At 40.1% G+C, this 20,688-nt stretch overlaps 1 protein-coding gene across 4 annotated transcripts; it reads left to right on the forward strand.

The window, feature by feature from the left end:
- Window positions 1-3,664: 3,664 nt before the first annotated feature.
- Window positions 3,665-9,022, forward strand: LOC143864355 (barley B recombinant-like protein D). Of its 4 annotated transcripts, none has more exons than XM_077375281.1 (4): window positions 3,665-3,829; window positions 6,773-6,856; window positions 6,962-7,131; window positions 7,551-9,022. In XM_077375281.1, the coding sequence occupies exons 3-4, from the start codon at window positions 7,063-7,065 to the stop codon at window positions 8,430-8,432; spliced, it is 951 nt and encodes a 316-aa protein (XP_077231396.1). In that variant the 5' UTR covers window positions 3,665-3,829; window positions 6,773-6,856; window positions 6,962-7,062; the 3' UTR covers window positions 8,433-9,022. The 4 variants fall into 4 exon arrangements, with proteins under 4 accessions (XP_077231396.1, XP_077231397.1, XP_077231395.1 ...); XM_077375282.1 differs by having other exon boundaries at window positions 7,000-7,131; XM_077375280.1 differs by having other exon boundaries at window positions 6,773-6,842.
- Window positions 9,023-20,688: the final 11,666 nt, after the last annotated feature.

The raw sequence follows: 20,688 nt of genomic DNA on the forward strand, positions 1-20,688 counted from the left end.
GAGTTTTTATAGGCATAGTTGAGGCGGTTTTATTGGAAAGACTTTGAAAAAGCACACGATCCGTGTGCTTGTCGCTGATTGGTTCATTTCTTAGCACACGGATTCTGTGTTTTCTCTATGTACTTAGCACACGGGTTTAGTCTTTGGGCACGTGCGAAATACACCATACACCATTGCACGTGCGGAAGCACTGGAGAATTCATTAGATAAAGATGTGAACGGATCCAGTTTGGATCGGATCCACCTATGTCTCGATAGTGGACCCGCGGGTCCACCCAGCACGCCCGTAAATTTACAGGTCTGGGTCACTAAATTAGTGGCCTGTTGAAATTTGACCCGGCCTGTATGGGTCCAGTCAAAACTGGGCCCGGTAAACGTGTTTTTCATAAAGTACTGACCACATTATAGGATGACCTAAACCGTCCCAAGTGATGGGTGCCCCAAAAATCATTTCCATAGGATGATCCTAGCCCTCCGATCTATAGAGGTTTCCATAAATAATAATATGCAATTCCTCCGTAGATCAGAGGGCTAGGATCATCCTATGGAAATGATTTTTTGGCACAACCTATTTATGTTATGGCCCATGTTCGGATCATCCTATTATAGTTGTGCCCAAAAAATCATTTCCATAGGATGATCCTAGACCTCCGATCTATGCTTTCATAGATCGGAGGTCTAGGATCATCCTATGGAAATGATTTTTTGGGCACGCGGGACAATTATAAATCGGATTTTATTATATTATTTTATGAAAATACCCTCCAACTTCTATAACATTTAAGTATTATTTTAAAGTGATTAAATGAATATACTAATTGTTAGAGTAATAAACAAACGGTGGTCTGTGGAAGCAACTGATTGTCCAAAGGACTACGTAAATGATAAATAATCTAAAATGTCAACTACTGTTTGAAACTAATCAACTGAAAATATAAAATAAACCCTAAGTTCCTCAAATTGCTCTCTCCCCAGTCCCGTGAAACGAATTCTCTATGTGATGACCATTCAAATGAATTGTTTGGATCACCCAAACAATGTGGGCTCCCACTGTATTTTAAGGTAGTGTGTAGGTAACTTACCTACACAAGTGTGTAGGAAATGTTCTCTCTAAACATTTTTGCAAGGGTTCAAACAAGATAAACATTAGTAATCGAAGCAATCCTGCTAACCGGCAAATCCATGTAATAACTATATAACTGGGATGTTATATATCTGGCACAATAACTGGTGCATAAAATGGCATATAACATGAACTAGCATCAAAACTAGACCAGTGGTCTACTTAGTCGAGGTCAGCAAAACCTGTGGTAAGCCAAGTCCCCACAAGGACTTGTGCCAAAATATTTCATAGATAATAAAAAGGGCAATGATATTTTCACCCCTCCTGTATTACGCATGCGCCCCCCTTAGGCGACGAGATCGAAGGTCAGATCATCACCTTCGATAGGCCTTCCAACATCCTCGTCATCCATATCCTTTTCCTCTACCATCTCTCCTTTTTCTCTATATTTCTCTGTCTTGGAACGTTAGACTGTTAAAGGCCAACTATATGAAGGAATTCTCGCTATTGGGCAAAGCAGAAGATCCGCTTCATCTCAATAAATGTTACGTAGATTATTGTACTGCTATCTTTGTATTATCTTTGTTCCTTCAGGACCACTTCGGTTCTGTTTTTACATACATATATATATATATATATATATATATATATATATATATATATATATATTCTGTTGCCCTTTTCAAAAAAAAAAATAAATGTTACGTAGATCTTAACAGTGTCCAAGCAAGAGAAGAACCCGCTCTAAGGTCAGATTTTGATTTTGGGCATAACCCTTTTTTTATTTTGATTTTGATTTTATTGGTGGGTTGCGGCTGCAAAGAGAGGCTTGGGGTGTGTCGGCTACCTCAAGGAGAGAGAGAGAGAGGGTTTCTTCTCGAGTTACTCATAGGGCACCTTCTTGGGTTTTCTCTTAGGAATTTTCTTGGGCTACTCTCAGTGTATGGTCATGGGTTAAAGAAGCAAGGAAAGGGTTTCTGGTTTGTTAGTTTTGGTTTTAATCCATTGTAATCCTATTTATTGTTTTTCTCACATTGAAGATTGTGTTTCTCGTCCGTGGATGGCCAAAGCACGTAAAATCTCGGTGTTCATCTTGCGGCTTGTGTTTACTTTTATTTTTCTGCTTATTTGTGCACGATCGGTTCGGTTTTGGCCTGCGGATTTTCTCAACAAAACCTAACCACAGACCTCGGATCATTTTCCGTCTGAAATCCTATTTTCCATGGTAATTGATCATCCGTGGAGAAATTAGAAACTAGAACCACATATCTCAGGAAAACAATTTTCCTCCTAGGGGTCCACATGATTTTCTCCACCCACAAGCTCCCTTGGTTCCTGATCTCCTCCAAACCCAAAAATGTTTTCTCTAGGTTGTGTTTCTTAAGGTTTTTTGGGCTGTAGGTATTTATAGATCTTATTTAAGAGTCCAAGGTTAGCAAGTTTGGAGAGTCCTAGTTTATTTTAACTAGGAAACCTACATTAATTAGAATTCTAGTGGGACAAAAATACCCCTCCAAAACATTATTTACTTTTTGGAGTTTTTAAAAGTTTCTCAATACTTCTATTTTATAGGAATTCTAGATTGAAGGGAGCCCTTACAAAAAAGAGGTGAAAAGGCTCTCCTATTGGCTACACGTCACCATCATGCATTAATGACTGCTGAAAAGTTAAACATGACCATGATGTGCTGCTTATGGGGGAGCCCCTTCACCTCTTTTTAGCAAGGGCTCCCTCCAGTTTAGACTTCCTCTCTATTTTATTGTGTTTTGCATCTCTTTTGTGGAATGAATTTATATTCACCTGTGCTTGTGCCTTTTCTGTTAAGTGTTTTTAACATTTTACATTTGTTCCTAGTTCTTTTCTTACACCAAGGATAAATTCATATGAAAAGAATATGGAAGTTGTTTTTTTTTCGTTTGAAGCCTAAACCATACTTTCCTAACATGTAGACAATATACAATATCAGTATGAATCTGCATTATCTTTTGGCTATTGATATTGGCAGTACCATATTTTAATAATTGCACTAAATCATCTTGTCTTTTGTTATTTAAAGAGCTGTCAAAGGTTATTAAAGTTCTGAAAAGGCTCCCAAAAAGCTCTAATAAGCCAGATAAAATAAAAATGATAAGCTGGGTTAGTGCAATTAATAAAGAGAAATGATAGATGCAACGACTCCCACCGATTTTAAAAGGTTACCGAAAATGACGTGATCCAATCAAGAGCTCTTTTCCGGCTCTTTATGCAAGGGCGCTATTGCATCTATCATTCCTCTTTATTAAAGAGAGAGGATATGAAGACAATTTTGATAATTGCACTGAACCCATCTTGTCATTCATTATTAGTTGGTTTGTAAGAACTTTTTGGGAACAGTAATAACCCTTGACAGCTCTTTAAATAATGACTGACAAGATGAATTAATTGCAATTATCAAAACAAGGTTGTAATAAGTAAAACCCATGACAGCTCTTTAAATAATGCTTGATAAGATGAATTAAGTGCAATTATCAAACCATGGCTGTGCTGATATCATTTCTCTTATTAAAACATATTAGTGCCTATATCAGCCTCTAAGTTTAAATTCACTCCTTTCCCCTCACAAGTCACAATACGAAAAGGGAAAAAGCAAAGACCAGAGCCGGAAGACTGTTCTCCTTCCACCCCCATCATTTTCCTCTCAGAAACCCCCTATTTATATAAAAATCAGACCCTCGCAAGAGAGAGAGAGGGAGATTTTGCTTTGAAGATTCATCTCAGTTTGGGGAGGTATGGATTTGCTTCTCCTCTGCTCTGCAACTCATTTTTCTATTTCTTTCTCACATTTGTATCTTTAATGGGAAATTTATCTTTCATGGAAGATTTTCTGCCAACATTAGCCCTTGCTTTCGACTTTGAAGAACCCTAGTTTTGATGGGAGTCGAACTAAATCAACACGTGGGTCTTTTTCAACAGGCGTTTAGGTATTACTGTTCATTGTATGGGTCTGGTTATCCAAACAGCAGGCGGCAGGGAATGCTCATCGATCTGTGGGGGAATTAGTTTGATTTTTTTTGGTAATTGATGGGGTTTTGATGTTTTAGGTCTTTTTCGTTTCTTGTATTTCTAGGGCTTATATGTGTTGGATTTTGAATCCAAATTGAAGTTTCAAATAAAGGAAGGGCTGAGGCTTTTAACGTAGCTTTTCGTATTCCTTGAAACTCCGAAGGTCATTACTTAGATAAGTGAATGAGTTAGACTAATGAATCTTTTTAGTGGTTTACATTAATAGATTCATGATAGCTTTGACTCTTTTGTGAGAAACTCTTCATATTCCATTTAATTGACTCTTTGGTTTTCTCATTTAGTGGTGTGCCTTAAGTGCTCTCAGCCCCCCATTTGCATTAAGGATTCTAAAGGTCATATTCGACACGATTCATATGAATTTCTCAGCCCCCATTTGCATTAAGGATTTAGCGAAACTAAGGTATCGACTCATTTCCACGGTCTAAAGGTGGTGGCTGCATTAGTAGTCGCCCACTTGTGGTGAAGGTGATTCTTCAAATGTGATTAGATGGGCATCATATATTTCCCGGTGTTCCTAGAGTGTAACTCAACATTTAGAGGAGATCTTTGAAATTAAAGCAGCTTTGGCTATCAACTTTCAGCATATTGTGAGGTAGCGAATGATGTGGCAAAGTCCTTGACTAAGTTAGTTGTGGGTTATTGTAAATCGTTTACTTTTCTTGAAGTAGTTGTAGGCTGGGCTTTGGTTGGTTTCATCCTTTTTCAGTTCATTTGGTTTGCACTTTTGTTTGACCATCTAGTTCTCATGCATTTCTATTTTCTTGTTTTTGCTAAAAAAATGCTCGCCTTGAGGCGAAGACATATGCTTGCCCAACGTGTGGCTTAAGCCTCCCTGTTGCACCTTAGGGTTTTGTATAACACCTTACCTTGAGGTGGACGCCTTCTATGTCAGTTCGTACACCTGTTTAAACCATGAATATGATTTTATGTTATTTTATTATTAATTTTTGTTCTTCTTTTGGGTGGCGTGGGGGGTGTTAAGATTGGAGGATTACGATCCTTTAATAGAGATAATTTTAGGGATATAGCCTGTTGACGCTGTGGCCCAACCCTGCAAATGAACGGTTTGGATCATCCTATGAAGTGGGCCCCACAGTACTCTTTGAAACATACTGGACTTCATGCACAAACACCATATAAAAACACATTTAAGGGGACGCTGATTCTCCCCCATGTAGATTGTAATTAGTTTTTTGAGATAATAGACCTTCATGAGGGATCCCAAATCCCAATAACCAGCCAGAATTTTGTACTCACTGGGGAACGCAGGAGCAGATCATCTATCTCTAAACTTAGGATATGATGCCTTTCACTCTAGTGTTTTATGAGAACCTCTGGTTTGACTGTATCTGTTCTGTGCATTTTGATTTTCTCAATACCTATAGTTTTTTCGTAAAAGAGCTCTCTTGCCTCCATTATGATAAAGACTTGATACTGGTTAATTCATTTATGGTTTCACTGTGGTAGGAAATTACATTGGAGAAGCATATGTTTTCAATTTTCATTCTACTGTAGCAAACCCACATACCGATACACCCCTGTTAGATTGGCAGGCCTCATTTTTTCTTGGCACCCATCAAAACCTTGTCTTAGCTTCCAGTGGTGTGATAGATTGCATTACATAATGTTGACAATGGATTATGTGGCAATCATGAGTCATCTATTTGTGATTGTGAAACTACCAAGTACTCCAAAAGCTTAAGCTATTGGAGAAGGTGTTATCTAATCTTTTATGTTTTTAACACTCCCCCTCACGTGTGGCCCCTCTTTTTTTAGGGTTGGCCTACACATGGCACATGTGGCCCCTCCTTTGGGCTGGCCATTTCATGTGGACTTTTTAATAACAGGGAGTTGTGAGATTTGAACCCAGGACATGGGCTCTGATACCATGTGAAACTACCAATTACTCCAAAAGCTTAAGCTGTCAGAGAGGGCGTTATTTAATCTTTTATACTTTAACAGTGATGACCAAATGAAATCTTTGAGCTTAGGTGATTGATGGTTGGAAACAAGCAGAACTCTGGTTGGTGCGACTTATGTGTGTATCGTGATTGGGCTTTGATTGTAGCAGTCAATGCCTGTGTTGGTGGACTTTTCCTATCTTTTCTCTCTCTTACGCTAATACTTTTCTTTCAAGGTGCATCAATGGATCTACTCGATTAAGGAACATGAATGCACACCTATGGTTTACTGCAGTCCAGTCATAAGTCATCCTATAGCCTCTTTATGGGTAACTAGTTGATTATGCGCTAGTGGCTAATTTGTTGTACATGAGCTAAATGAATCTCTTGGTTGCAATCATTTGTGGTTGATGATTTGATTGTTGAAGTTCCACATTTATGTGTCTTGTATATTTGCTCCACCTAATCTTACCCCATATAACTATCAGGGAGAACATAGGGACCAAAAAAAAATAAAAATTGATTGATGCATTTGTCAGTTAGTCTCAGTTTGGGTGCTGGATTATGAGTGTAGTTAATTTTCCTAACTTTAAGTCTGCAAATCTTTTAAGATGCAAAGGCAACCCTAGCATGAGTATGCTTTTATATGGCATTAGATTGTTCGACGACTAGTGTTATGCCATCCTCAGCTTTGATTATTTTGTTTGTTTAATTTATGTTTTCTTAACCAATAAGCAATTTCCAGCTTTGCAGAGGAGGTTTTATCGTTCTTTATGGATGGTGGATTTCTAGCTTGAGCTTTGGTGTGCAAAAGAGTAAGCATTTTCAGGTTGTATGACATTTTAATGATGCAGGAAATCTTTCATCTTTAGATAATATTTTATTTGTAGTAGGTCCTCGTTCTCAGCTCAAACTGGTTATTTTTCATTTTCAGTCGAGACTTAAAGCTGGTTTGTTGCTGAATGTGATCAGCAAGGAATCTTCATCAAGGGCCAGAAACTCATCCTTCCCTTGATTGCTAAAAGGGAATGTGAAATGGATGACAATGGGCAGCGGGACAACGGGAGACCCAAATCGGATCATTACAAAGGGCTTCACAATCAGGTATCAAGCAAAGCTTTTCAGAAAGGAAGTCTATTCTACATTGTGTCCTCCTCGTGCTTATTATAGTGCAAAAAACTTAGTCCTTCAGAAAAGAAACAAGTAAATGGTAGCACTGAACAATTCATTTGGAATAGGCTGTAGTTCTGTTCCTGTGCTATGTCACAACCTCAAGAACATGGGTTTGATGCTGGCTTACTTACCAACAGAAGAAAAAAAAAAGTATTTTGTACTCATGGGTGTAAACCTTAGTGTTGTGCATGCAAACACCAAGGTTTGAAATTTCAGTTTCGGTGCAAAATCTTATAATTTCAGCCGGAATTTTAAAATATCGTTATAAATTTTAGTTCGCTCCCGGCCGAAATTTAAAACCATGGTAAACACCTCTCTTATTTGACGATCCTAAGCTTGGATGGTTGCAGTGGATGATTCACCCGCAGATGAAGGACCAGCAGGCCATGAAGCTCATGGCTGTCATGACCGAAAGGGATGTTGCAATCCAAGAACGGAACTTAGCTCTCGCCGAGAAAAAGGCGGCTTTGGCCGAGCGAGACATGGCGATCCTACAGCGCGATGCTGCTATCGCCGAGCGGAACAATGTCATGATGGAACGGGATTCTGCCATGGCTGCCCTTGAGTATGCGCGAGAGAATGTGATGAATGGTGGCAGTGGGGCCAACTGTCCTCCAGGATGTGGAGTCCCACGTGGAACGAAGCACATCCATCATCCTCATCATGTACACCATCCATCACCTATGGGCAATGCTCCCTACCATACGAGGGAGATTCATACAAATGAGCCCTTCCCAGAGGCTTATGAGGCTTCCGGAAAACCTCGGCGGGTTAAGCGACCAAGGAAGGAACCAAAGGCCCAATTACCGTCCAAAAGAGCAACAAAATCAACGAGGAAAGTTAAGAAGGAAGGTGAGGACTTGAACAAGCAGTTCGAGGAAGCAAAGCAACTTGAGTGGAAGGGTCAGGAGCTGGGGTTGAACCAAGTCACTTTTGATGACTCGTCCATGCCCATACCAGTTTGCTCTTGCACCGGTGTCCTCCAACAATGCTACAAGTGGGGGGACGGAGGATGGCAATCTGCTTGTTGTACAACAACCATGTCCATGTATCCGTTGCCGGTAATGCCGAACAAGCGTCATGCCCGTGTGGGCGGCCGGAAAATGAGTGGCAGCGCCTTCACCAAGTTGCTCAGCCGGCTTGCTGCCGAAGGCCATGATTTGACGACCCCTTTAGATCTTAAGGACCATTGGGCAAAGCATGGGACTAATCGCTACATCACCATTAAGTGATACAGGCATCAGCGTAGCTACTACTATGATTCTGTTGGTGTTATTAGCGTGGGACTTATTTTTACAGTGATGGATTGAAAGAGGGATTTTTGATAAATGAAGGTTTTGGAGGGAGGATGCAGGTGGTGGATGTGGGTTTTTTTTTTTCAAAAGAAAATGGGTGGTGGTTGGGAAATGCAGGAGTTCTGTTAATTAATGGTGGAAAAAAGGTTGGCTCTGCTCTTGTTGGCGGTCTCTTCTTTCTAGTGGACCCCGGGGTGCGATTTGTTGTCACTCAGCATCCTGAGAAAGCGATACAAAACAGGAAAATGTAAGAAAAAATCCATTTCCTAAAATCATATTGTACTTTTGTTTATATATATTCATGTAACAGAGCCATGCTTATTGCTGAAATGTGCGCTTATTTATTCAACTAGACATGAAGTAAAACCAGATATTATCGGAATCTAAATGGTAACTTATAGTAGCTGCTGTGGGAGCTTATTTTCTAAGTTATGACTTTTTTTATGCGGAAATATATCTATAAAAGCAAGAACTATCAGAATCTAGATGGTTTGTAATGGTAGATGATTTGGGAGTTTATTTTACAAGATCTGAATTTTTTCTTTTTGGTGTGGAAATGTAAAGAACGGATATGAACAATATCAAGTAATGCATGATTAGCTTAGGATGATGCCCACTCCATGCAAAACTCTTTCTTATAGATTCAGCTGCCTCTTTGGCTGGTTTTCTGCTGCGCTGTTCCCCTCCATGTTGGTATGGATAACTGACCAGTGGTGAACGATCCAGAATGCATGCTCGACGACTCAAAGCCTAGGAGTCGATAAATTTTTAGCAATGGACCTTCATTAAGAGCTCTCCATTCAGCGAGGAAGCAGTTCTGGTGACCCAGAAAGGTATTGAAGCCTTGTCTGGCCCAAATGGTTTATGATTAGGCCAATTGCGCTAGTGGGGACTAGGTTGCCAAGAGAAAATCCATCAAAGTCCAACTTGAAGGGATTGAGTCTCTTGAAGGTCGTAGGTTCAATTTTAGTTTACGTACAAAAAAATGTCCAATTTGACGCTACCGTCTTTAAATGTATGCCATTTTATTTATTTGGGAGATTGATCCCTTACAATAAGGTTGGATGGATTGGTACCAACGGATTATAAGGGAGATGTCGTCTTCATTCGCTTCATTACTTCATTCTACTCCTCAAGGGGGGACTTCAGTTTGGATGAGGACACATTGGAAGCCGAGCTCAGGGAGGTTATTCACAAGGCCCTTTATCAAGGAGATCAGCAGTCTTCATCTCATGTGAATGACAAACGATCGGAGCGAGAAATTATGGCCGATATGGGTCAAGAACTTGGTATTCTCTTTCAGGAGGAAGAATACGAGGCATGGGGATTACTGGAATCCATTGGGACCCGAGAAAAAGAAGGAACCACAGCCCGCAGAAGCAAAGTGAAGGGACTCAGGGAGTCAAAAAATCTGCCTTGAGATCCAAACTTGGGAATAGTTGCAAAAATTTTGGAAGATGGAAATTGTCTTTTGCAATATTAGAGCTCTGGGATCTGCAGAGAAGTGGTCACTCATCAAAGATATTGTTTTAAATCGTAGAGTAGATATAATGGTCATTTTGGAGTCTAAGGCTCTGAGCCTGCAGAAAGCCTTATCAACATGCTATGGGGAAGGAGTTCTGCATTGAAGCTATTGAAGCCAAGCAGTTCTCCATTACGATTAGAGTTGAATCAATTGCTGGGAGAATTGAGAAGTGGAAGCTATCTGTTATCTATGATCCTGCCAGAGCGCAGCTCAGAAATCAGCTATGAAGGAAATTGGCAACACTTGGGACAGGCCGTGGATAGTGATTGGTGATTTTAATACTATCAGTTTCCCTCTTGAAAAGAACCCGGCGGGAAGAATTATTACAAGCATGCGTAATTTTTCCAATTTCATACAGTAAAATAGCTATTTTAGGAGGGGTAGTTTAGTCATGGCTTTTAGGTCATTTAATCGTAATTTGATTATTTTACCCATTATTCATGGCTTTTAGGTCATTTAATCATAAGTAGGGATAGCCAGGTCATCTTACCTTGAGGGCCAATGGTAGAGCCTTCAATCTGATCTTCCACTTGAATACAGATCAATAAGTGGATAGTTGAATCCTCTTAAAAAAAAAATTGTCAGTATCTCTGTTTTTGCATGCAAATCCTGGAAATTGAGTTGCCGGTGAATGTCTCCGGCTGCTAGTTAATCTTGAAATTTCTGCTACAAAGGTCTTACATATATCTAATTTGTTAAAAATATTGTTTCTATATGGTAGAATTTCCATCAGAAATTTTAAGAGGTGGTTGAAAGTAGAATCCAAAGTTCAGATCATCTACTTAAAGACTGATAGGTGATTAAGCATCTTACAGAGCATAAAGCTTCATATCTGGAATTTCATCGAGAAATCCTTCATAGATTGGCCAGTAATGCTTGATCTAATCGCAGTTGATCTGTCCCATCATTACTGCTTGAATTGGTGTGCTAATGGCATGTTGAAATATTGTCGAATTTGGAGACACTAGCCTGCCCTATGTTTTGAAATTGATATAGTATGACCACTGTTGATGAAAATTGTGAGAAATCTTTTAGCAATTTACCTTATAGAAGGAAAGTGTTTTCTTAAAGCCTAATGAGAATTCCCTAGATTCATTGAAACCTATTGGTTGCCTCTAAGGGAAATCAAGTAGCAGTTTGTGTGTACTTGAAGGATTTATCATGAATCTGCGTAGGTTCAACTGTTCAAGCTATTCCAAGGCTGGGGTAGTTTGTGTTGCTATAGTCTATATTCTTTTAATTTTTTTTTATAAAGTCTATATTCTTTTAATGCCTTGAGTTAAAAGAGTTAAAAGCCATGCTAGATGCTCTACGTGGATTATTTGCAAAACCTTTGTGGAACTTGTGCACTCGATTAATTGAGAATGTAAATGGCCAACAGTTAGGTCACTACCTTGTGAATTGCTCAATCTTCTTTCTTACCTACCATGTTGCATACTTAATGTTTGATAAAAATCATGTGAAAGGGCCTGCCTCTTCATGAATCAGAACCAGGGGACCATAGTAAAAGCTAAAAACCAAGGATCATTTTCATGAATTAGTAGCAAACCGCTTTGTTTGTAGATACATGAGCTTCATACTTATTGAATGGTATTAAGTTTGGGTAATTCCATGACAATCCTCTGAATGCAAAGATTTCTTTTTACTGTATTACTATAAAGAGATTCCCAGCCATTGTCTCAAACTACTGGCCAGTGTAGAATTCTACCACATAGGATTAAATTTTTGGCCTTTCATGGGTATGCAACATGTATAACTGATTGGAGTCCGTGCATTTACTCTCTCCTCATTTCCCAACAAATTAAAGCATGCCTTCTGCACCTTTACCGGCATCAAATTGGTATCAGAGCAAGCTCACATGATTTCTTAACCTTGTGGATCCTATTAGTGGTATTTGTAGGGTTGTTTGATTGAGGTTTCAACTTGTGTGTTTGTCACTTTGTTGGGCTGATATGGTTGTTTTTAACCGACACTTTTATTGTCGAGTGCTTGTGGATTGATTGTGGTTGATTATTTGTGAACTGTTATGCTTATGTTAGAATGTTTTTGGATCGATCTGATGGCTACTGTGTTATGATTTGATAGAGATTTCAGTTGCGAGGGTTAGCATTTGGTTTGACATTGCTTTGGCTTGATTGTTTGTGTTTGGATCGTATATCGCTCCCATTGCATGTCAGTTATTTTTTCTTGGTTGGCTGCTCATATTTGAGGATCTGTCTGAGATGGCTCCACCATGTGCCACATTTTGAGGGATTTCATCATTATGACGGCCACGAGAGACATGTTTACGATGGATCGACACACTTGAGGATTGTCACACATATTACGGCTACATCCACTGAGCTATTTTCCTTCGAGTCAGAGGCCGTGGTATGGGATGCCAATCCATGTGGATAGGCATGTTGGCGGATCGACGTGCCACAGGTGAGCCTCGCTTTAGTTGATGGGAGGAGGTCCGGGATGAGTTTATGTGGGTTTATGTTCATTAGATCATGGGTACCGCTAGAGGTTAATTTGTTTGGAGACAGGACATCGGAAGTGAGAAGCCGAATTAGAGGCAAGAAGGAAGAGGGTGGAGCTCATGATTAGTTAGTTGGCTTTGCAGCGGAGTTGGTTACCATGTCTTCTCCTTCTCCTGATGATGAGATGATGAGGTTAATTCTCAAGAAGGGGAGGAAGAAGCCACGATAGATATTATCGAATCACATGCGAGCCAATACGCCAAAAGCTCCATAGCTGTTAGATCTCATTAGGCTAGGCCATTTAAACTTGATTCAAACCAAGTTGGGTCCACCTAGTCCCGTACCTAGGCAGGCACCCACTCAGGACCGTAACATTTCACCCTGCTTCCATATCCACCTACCGTTCTCGGAAGCCCACTCTATGACCACTTTCACTCTGGCCTTTTTTCGAGGTAACCCTTTTTTCGAGATCCCCCTTCCGGGAGGATGCCATTATCAAAACAATGGAGTGCGGTTATCATTTACTTGAAAAACATTATTTATGGCAATCAAGCCATCTGGTGTTTGAATATTTTCTGGAGGACAGTGATAGCTTTTTGAAACTGCGCAAGTGACTGTTCAGAAAATATGCTTGGTGATCAATCTCGACCATTAATTTTTGGGTCCCACGAGAGGAGATGCATGTATAATCAAACGACCGTTGATCATGCAGATTATTGTGTGGGGCCCAATAGACATCGTGTAAGATGAAGACTAAAAAATCATGGTTTATCATAAATGAGGCTAGATGGATCAAGCGGCTAGGATCATCTGATCAAAGTGGGGTTAACGAAAATGAACACATTTCCATGTGGGACCCATGGATGTGATTTTGGAGCAGCCTTGAAATTAAAGTTTAGGCCTTTGCAGGGAAAGTTAAGGAGGGCCCACTTTCACTTCATGCTTGCATTTTAAGTTGGAATGAGTGGCCTCCTCCACCTCTCTCACCAACATGATGGGCCCACACGTGGGAGCCCATTTTGTTTGAAATGATATGCTCAGCCCAACTTTTGGCTTGGAAACTATGCGAGTAGTAAAACTTGAGTTGATGAAGAAAAATAGCAAGGAATGATCAGGACCGTTGATTTGGTGGGCCTGTTAATATGAGTTGATGAATGAAAATGGCTAGGAATGATCGGGACCCTTGATATGGTGGGCAACCACAAGCTTAATAACCATTATGTGTACGACTAATAGTGAATGGAGATACCATTTAATAACCATTGGCTTGGAGAGATCTCAAATTTACCGTTGATCAAGGGCTAGGATCATCTAATAAGGGTGGGACCCAGGGCAATGGATGGCCAAGAAGTTCTAGATACCAGATCATTTGTACATATGGTGGTGTGTCAATGCCTTTCAAAAACATTTTTTCTTTAAAACCACGTTTGGTAGCCAGGAAAGTTTTTTCATTGGAATATCAGTTCATCGGTTGGTGGGAGAGGGGCAAGGAAGGTGCAGAATGGAGAATTTTAGCAGTTTTTGTATTCATTTGATTCATCAAGGGTGACTCCTCTCTCTCTCTCTCTCTCTCTCTCTCTCTCTCTCTCTCTCTCTCTCTCTCTCTCTCTCTCTCTCTCTCTCTCAGGCTTTGTTCACTTGCATTCCCGGGAAAGCAAATCCCTGGAAAACAACATCTTTTTTCCTTGACAAGACAAAATTTTGGTGTTCACTTGCTTTCCTGAGAAAGTAACAAGCCTAGGTGGAAAATGTCAAATAATGACATGGAAATTGCCAAAAATGATGTGGAAATGTCTCTTTTCTCAAAAGTGTAGGAAACCAAATCTCACTATTTTGGTCGGATTTGCTTTCCCAGGAAAACTAGTGAAAAAAGGTGGGCAAGCAGTTTCTCGGGAAACCTTTTCCTGCACAGTTCCTGCGCCCGTGAACAGGCGCGGGAAACCTTTTCCTACACAGTTTCCCTGGATTTCTTTTCCTAATGCCACGTCAGATTCCCGGGAAACCTTTTATTTTCCTTTCCCGGAAAACAAGTGAACAGAGCCTCAAGATTTTAAATTTCGGTGTCTGTTTCAGCCACAACCGAAATCAAAACTATTTTGGTTTTTGGTGGAAATTTTGGCTGTAATTTTGTATTATTCATTTAAAAATTTTGGTGGGCCGGCAATTTTGGTGGAAATCTTTAAAATTTCAGCGGAAATCTTGTAAACAAAGGTGAAAACGAAATGGCAAAATCTTGTTAAAAACCGATTCATTATCTCTTTCGTTTCGGGCTCAGCATAAATCAAAATATTTCAACCGAAACAACATGTGGGCTATCCGCAAAATTGCGTAGCAACTCCCTCCTAATAATAATAGTATGGATTGAGCCTCTAGCTCAATGGTCAAAGCTTTGTTCTTCGGAGGTTCAGTAGTAGCTTACCTACTAAACAAAATAATAAGAGCATGAGTAATTCAAGCTCTTAAAATAATATTGACACCCTGTATATGACTTGGGTAGTTGGGTGTCATATAGATAGGCATCTTTGTCAAACATGGTAAGAATAGTACCGTTGCTTCCTTGTAGTATCAAGTTAAATAAGAGATGCTGAAGTGTATAAATCATTGCTTCACAATTATCACCCACTAGCCATGTGATGTGGGTCCGATTATTAAAAGGAAAGACACGTCATCATCCTATGTGGGCCTATGAAGCCTCAGAAGCGTGCTTAGTGACCGAGACAGCTTTATGAGGGGTTTGGGGTGCGACTCAACCCTACATGAGGGCATGACATAATGGTGGAATTGTGATGGTGGGGGTGAGAGGGGCGAGTGAGACTGCTCAACCATAAGAAACCCTATTGAGGTCTCTAATTGTGACACCTTGTTGATGTAGGACCATTGAGTTTTGGACTGGGCCGTACGTAGTTGATAAAAGTGATTTGGACTTTGATCCAATGGGGTGCCCTTACAGCTGGGTTTCGAAAGGGACCCCTTCAGTGTAACATTCTCTCTCTATAAATGAGAGAGAGAGAGAGAGAGATTATATGATGAATACGAGCATGAGCATGTTCGCTCGTTAATCATATAATTTTTCATATATGATGAACGAGAGGACATGCTCGTATTCAACTAACGATGGATGGAAATACGGCCCTTGATATTTGATCCAACAGAAACATCTTAAAAACTGTGCTGCTATCAGATCAAATATCAAGGGCTTATTATGATGAATGTAAGCTTGTTCGCTCGTTCATCATATAATCTCTGTGTCTGTATATATATATAAGAGATAATGGAAAATCGTGATTACTTTGTTTTTCCCCCAAATTTCCTTTTGAGCTCTCTCTCTTCCTTCCCTTGACCAATTCTTCTTTACAATTGACGAACTACAAATCAAGCATCACATCCCTGTCCAATCCCGGTTGCCACTTACATGAACCCCCTACCACGTATCGGCACAGCCCGCAATCTCTCTCTCTCTCTCATGAAATCTCTCCTGCCCTCCGAATTTTTCTTGTGCATTCTCTCTCTGCGCATCTTGCACCGACATATTTCTACTTACGACCCTTTCTGCTTGTTATTTATTCCATCACATCCCCTCACCATTCTCTTATCTCTTCCCACATGTTTTCAATGATTCTGGCGTAGCTGGAAGCGCGAAGAACAAGTCAGGGGTTGATTGTAATTGACCTCGTATTGGATATACCTTCGAATCCACGAAGAACAAAATAAACTAGGAAGAAACGTCTTATTATGTCAGATTCTCTCTCTGCTAGAAAATCTCCCCTCCCAAGAATGGCATCTTGCTTGCTTCTGCATTATCGCTTGCTCGCCGGTTGCAAGAAAGCCAAACCTTGCCCTTGTTTTATCCATGGTTTAAAATTTCGACCGAGACCGAAATTTCGGATACCAGTGGGGACCGAAACTAGAATTTTCCGAAATTCCATTTTTTGCCCTTTTTGGATTTCGGTTTAATGACATTATTTATTTTCAAAAAAAAAAAAAAAGCGTTACAAAATTTCGTCCGAAATTTTGATTTTTGGTGGGGTCTGAAATGGTTACCAAAACCGAAATTTTAAACGTTGGTTTTATCCACCGCATGACCACTTGCTTCGGTCTCCACCTTGCAATCCTAAAGCTACCGCAGCTCTCAGATCATCTGAGTTGTTGAGAGCACGAATCTCCTCAAATGTTAAAACCTCATTAAATCGTCACTCATACACTTTAGTCTTTATTTTATGAAATTTTAGAATTGTTTTCCTGTCATTTTATACTTTTTAACTAAGTATCAAAGGCTATTACAATTCCCCAAAAAATTCCCAGCACCCCAGCAAAAAAATCAAATTTCCAAATATGCTATGGATATAAGTAATTGGAAATCTACAGATCTAGCAGTTTCCTTCACCCACCTTGCTCCTCAACATCTGCACTCCAGTAGGAAGTACCCCCTGTTAGAGATTTTCAGAATAATATTAGAAAATTAAATGAATTTTCATAAGTTATTTTTAATATAGAAAAATAAATTTCAAACAGGGCCGGTCGACCATGCGTGCTCGGTCGATAGCCGATTGGTTATTGGAAACATAAACAATTTTCAGAAAGGTGTTGCCGGTCGACCGCGGTTCTTTGGATCGGAAAAAATAAAGTCTATAAGCCTATCGGCGGGTGACTGCGGTATCCTGATCGACCGCGGCTGTTCGAAAATCTATCCGTTGGGAGAAAATTGACATGACTTTTCACTTCCGTTTTTCAAACTTCTTTCATGTCTTTTGCTTCCCAACAGTCATGGATGATTTTCAAACACAAGGGACACTTTGTGGATGATCCAAAACACTTAAATCGAGAAGAGTTGCAATCGAATGACCATTATTCAAACCAATCCAAAAGATGTCTTGAAGGGATGTTTCTCTCAATGAAAAGACATCAAATGCTCTATAAAAAAAGCATAAATCTGTCTTTTCCTATATAGAAAATACAAAAGAATGTAGAAAAAACAGTTATTGCTCTATCTTTTCTCTCTTGCAATCTCCTTCTCTCTTATTTTCAAGTTGAGTTTTCATAAAAGCAGTGCACTAAACACTGTTTTCTGCATAAACAGTTTTAGTGATTTCTGAAATTTTTAAAAAGGCATTTTGGGTTTGATTCCGCTTGTGCAAAGCGTCATCAAACATTTGTACGATAGTCCTACAATGCTTCATTGTACCTTGGAGGCAATTCGCGGACTCTCTTTGCACACAATTGGTGGGGACGAAATTTGTCTTAAGGAAAGCGATTACGCGCCTTGAAGCAACTCTACAGAATTCTATTTTATCGACATTCCCACCAACACCCCCTTCCCTCTCTGTTTCCTGACCATGAGCTGACGGATCTATTCATTTTGTATTCAAAACTCAATTCCAAATCCAAATACAAAATGTGAGGTATCCAAACGGGCTCTTATAGCAAACAAAAGTTTGCAAATTTAAATAAACTACCCTATCTAACCGGAATTGTACGAAAGTTTGTCCATTTTCAAGATATTTATCATACAAAACTAAAGATAATCAGGATTTGTTTTAAAAAGTGATTGCATTTCCACCTTTTTGTGAGAATTTTAGAAACAAAGTTGCTTTCAGGAACGACAAACAAATGGGAGTGGAAATATCATCTCCTATAATTAAAATTAAAAAGAACAATATAAAGTACAAAAAAAGAAAAACAGGAGTTTCACTTAAAGGCATTAACGGCTGACTTTTGCACAAAAGAACAGCCACCTCAGATGAATTAAATAATAAGACAAAAGGAATTTGCTAGCGTGCATCGCATAAGGCATTTCGCGGCTAATCTGTCGCATCTGACAGCAGCCACAGAGGCTCACTTTTTAGCTTTACAATCTTCTTCAATTGTAAAGCTACTGCTACTGCTACTGCTACTGCTACTGCCTACGCATGCATAATGCGCCTGCCTTGCCTTGATTACGTGCCTTAGGGGTGCAACTTGGGTCGGGTTCAACCCGAATTTGGGTTGGGTTGGAAAAAATCAACCCGAATTGGAAACCGGGTTGGGTCGGGTTGGGTTGTCGGGCAACCCGACCCGACCTGAAACCCGATTTCCAATTCCAATAAGTATAAAATTTTTACTTCTATATTTGTTTTGTCATTATATAACTCAAATTTAGAAAGAAATAAAAAATTTGGTGAAAGTTGTCCTAATTAACCCTCTTGTTGGGGAACATCTAATGATTAGGATGAGATGGAAATACAAAAATAAAATGGAGAAATCAAACAAATGGTGAAATCGGGTTGGGTCGGGTTGAGAAAATTACAAATCGGGTTGGGTTGGAAATCGGGTCGGGTCGGGTCGGGTTGGAAAAATGGGTTCCTCGGGTTGGGTTGGGTTAGCCTCAACCCGACCCAACCCGACCCGAGTTGCACCCCTAACGCGCCTGGGTTATGGGTACGAATGGATATTTGTTTCTCTGATTGTTTTTCAAAAATGTACAGTGGGGCCCACTTCGTAGGATGATCCAAACCGTTCATTTAATGGGCCGTACCCATATATTATTTCCATAGGATGATTCTAACCTCTCGATCTGTAGATGTTTCTATAATGTGCAACACTTTCTCAGATCGGAGGGTTAGGATAGTGTTTTCCAAAAATACAGTTGGGCCCACTTCTTAGGATGATCCAAACTGTTCATCTGATGGCACGTACCCCATAAATCCTAGGATGATATTAATTGCAAAACTTTACAGATCGGAGGGTTGGGATCATCCTATGGAGATAATTCATCGCAGCTTATTAATGTTGGGGCCCATCAAATGAATGGTCTGGATCATACTAAGAAGTGGGCCCCACTTAGCACATCATCAAATAAAAAACCTCGAATGGACTGCTTGTGGCACGTGCGAATTGTGAATGAACCTAAAACGGCAAGAGAGAGAAAGAGAGAGATTAGGCTCAAGGTTGACACCTGGCAGTTGTACAGGTGGCACTAGAGTCCAAAGAAGATGTCAGAGGTGCTGGCGTGGGAACGTTATTTGTGTTCCACCCTTTGGAGACAACCCTCGCTATCTCCTCAAACCCACGCTCTCTCTCTTATGAAAGTGCCACGTCATCTCTCCCGTCAAATTCATTTTCTAGGATGACAAATAAATGTTTTTTTTTTTTTTTGGCAATGTTGGATCAAGATCAGACATCATCGATCCAATTCTAAAAATTCAAAGCAAATGGAGGCATTAGTTACGATCACTTCTTCACCGTTAGATCATGATCTAAATAGTATAGAGCACCCTGATTGGATTGGCATAGAGAGAGCACACGGTAAGAAAGTGATGTTAGCTAATTGAGTTTGATTGGGTAGACAATCGTTATCAATTCCGATGATCAATTTGTGGGCCATGCACAAAGACATGCATGTGTGAGCGATCCAATTGCGCCCTTGTGGCTAGGGCTAGGGCACCCTTCAATTTAGCATTCCTTGTAAGATAAATGTCCATAGAAATCATTGGTTTAGTGTAAGGGTGTCAATTTTGGCTCGGGCTTGGAAGCTCGCTCGAATCCTTAACGAGCCGAGCGGCCACGTTAAGAATTTAATATATTTAAATAAATATATATATTATATATTAATATATACACTAAAAGGGTTGTCCACGGAGTGAAAGGGGGAGGCAAAATATGTCACTTCTTTTTTGGAACCCCATTTGCTACTTGGACCACCCCCCGTAGTGTAAAAAGAGTAGTCAAATTACACTAGATAGGGTTGTCCAGGGAAGATGAGGGGTGTGAACTTAATATAACCCGAGCTCGATAAGGCTCGCGAGCCTGGCCGGGCCTGACCGAGCCGAGCCGAGCTTTTGAACATAACGAGCCAAGCCGAGCCTGGCCAAGCTCGACTCAGCTCGTTTACACCCCTAGTTTAGCGAGAAATTATATGATGCCCGACTGTCAAGACCCGTGATGATGGTACTTCAAAAGTACCACCCTTGATATGTGATCCAACAACAGCCTCTTAAAAAGTGGGTTGTTGTTGGATCAAATATCAAGGGCGGTACTGTTTTGACGGTACTTGATGGTCAGACACCGTATAATTGGCAACATCAATGTAGATGTAAGCAGGGCATGCAACAAATACCAGATTCCCACTTGACATTAATTGTAGCGGTTATTAATTTTTTTTTCTTGCCAGACAGATAGGTATAAAACCTATTTGGCTAAAAATGTGAGCAGTGCAAGAGCGAAGAATTGG

Source organism: Tasmannia lanceolata, unplaced genomic scaffold (assembly GCF_043159265.1).
Source record: "Tasmannia lanceolata isolate RefF3 unplaced genomic scaffold, GAP_Taslan_0.1 ptg000048l, whole genome shotgun sequence".
Lineage (NCBI taxonomy): Eukaryota > Viridiplantae > Streptophyta > Magnoliopsida > Canellales > Winteraceae > Tasmannia > Tasmannia lanceolata.

What these genes read in the sequence shown, in the direction of transcription:
- LOC143864355 (XM_077375281.1), top strand. Translation starts at nt 7,063, where the DNA reads ATGGATGACAATGGGCAGCGGGACAACGGGAGACCCAAATCGGATCAT. An exon ending in ACAAAGGGCTTCACAATCAG is followed by an intron (nt 7,132 to 7,550) that starts GTATCAAGCAAA and finishes GGATGGTTGCAG; the next exon opens with TGGATGATTCACCCGCAGAT.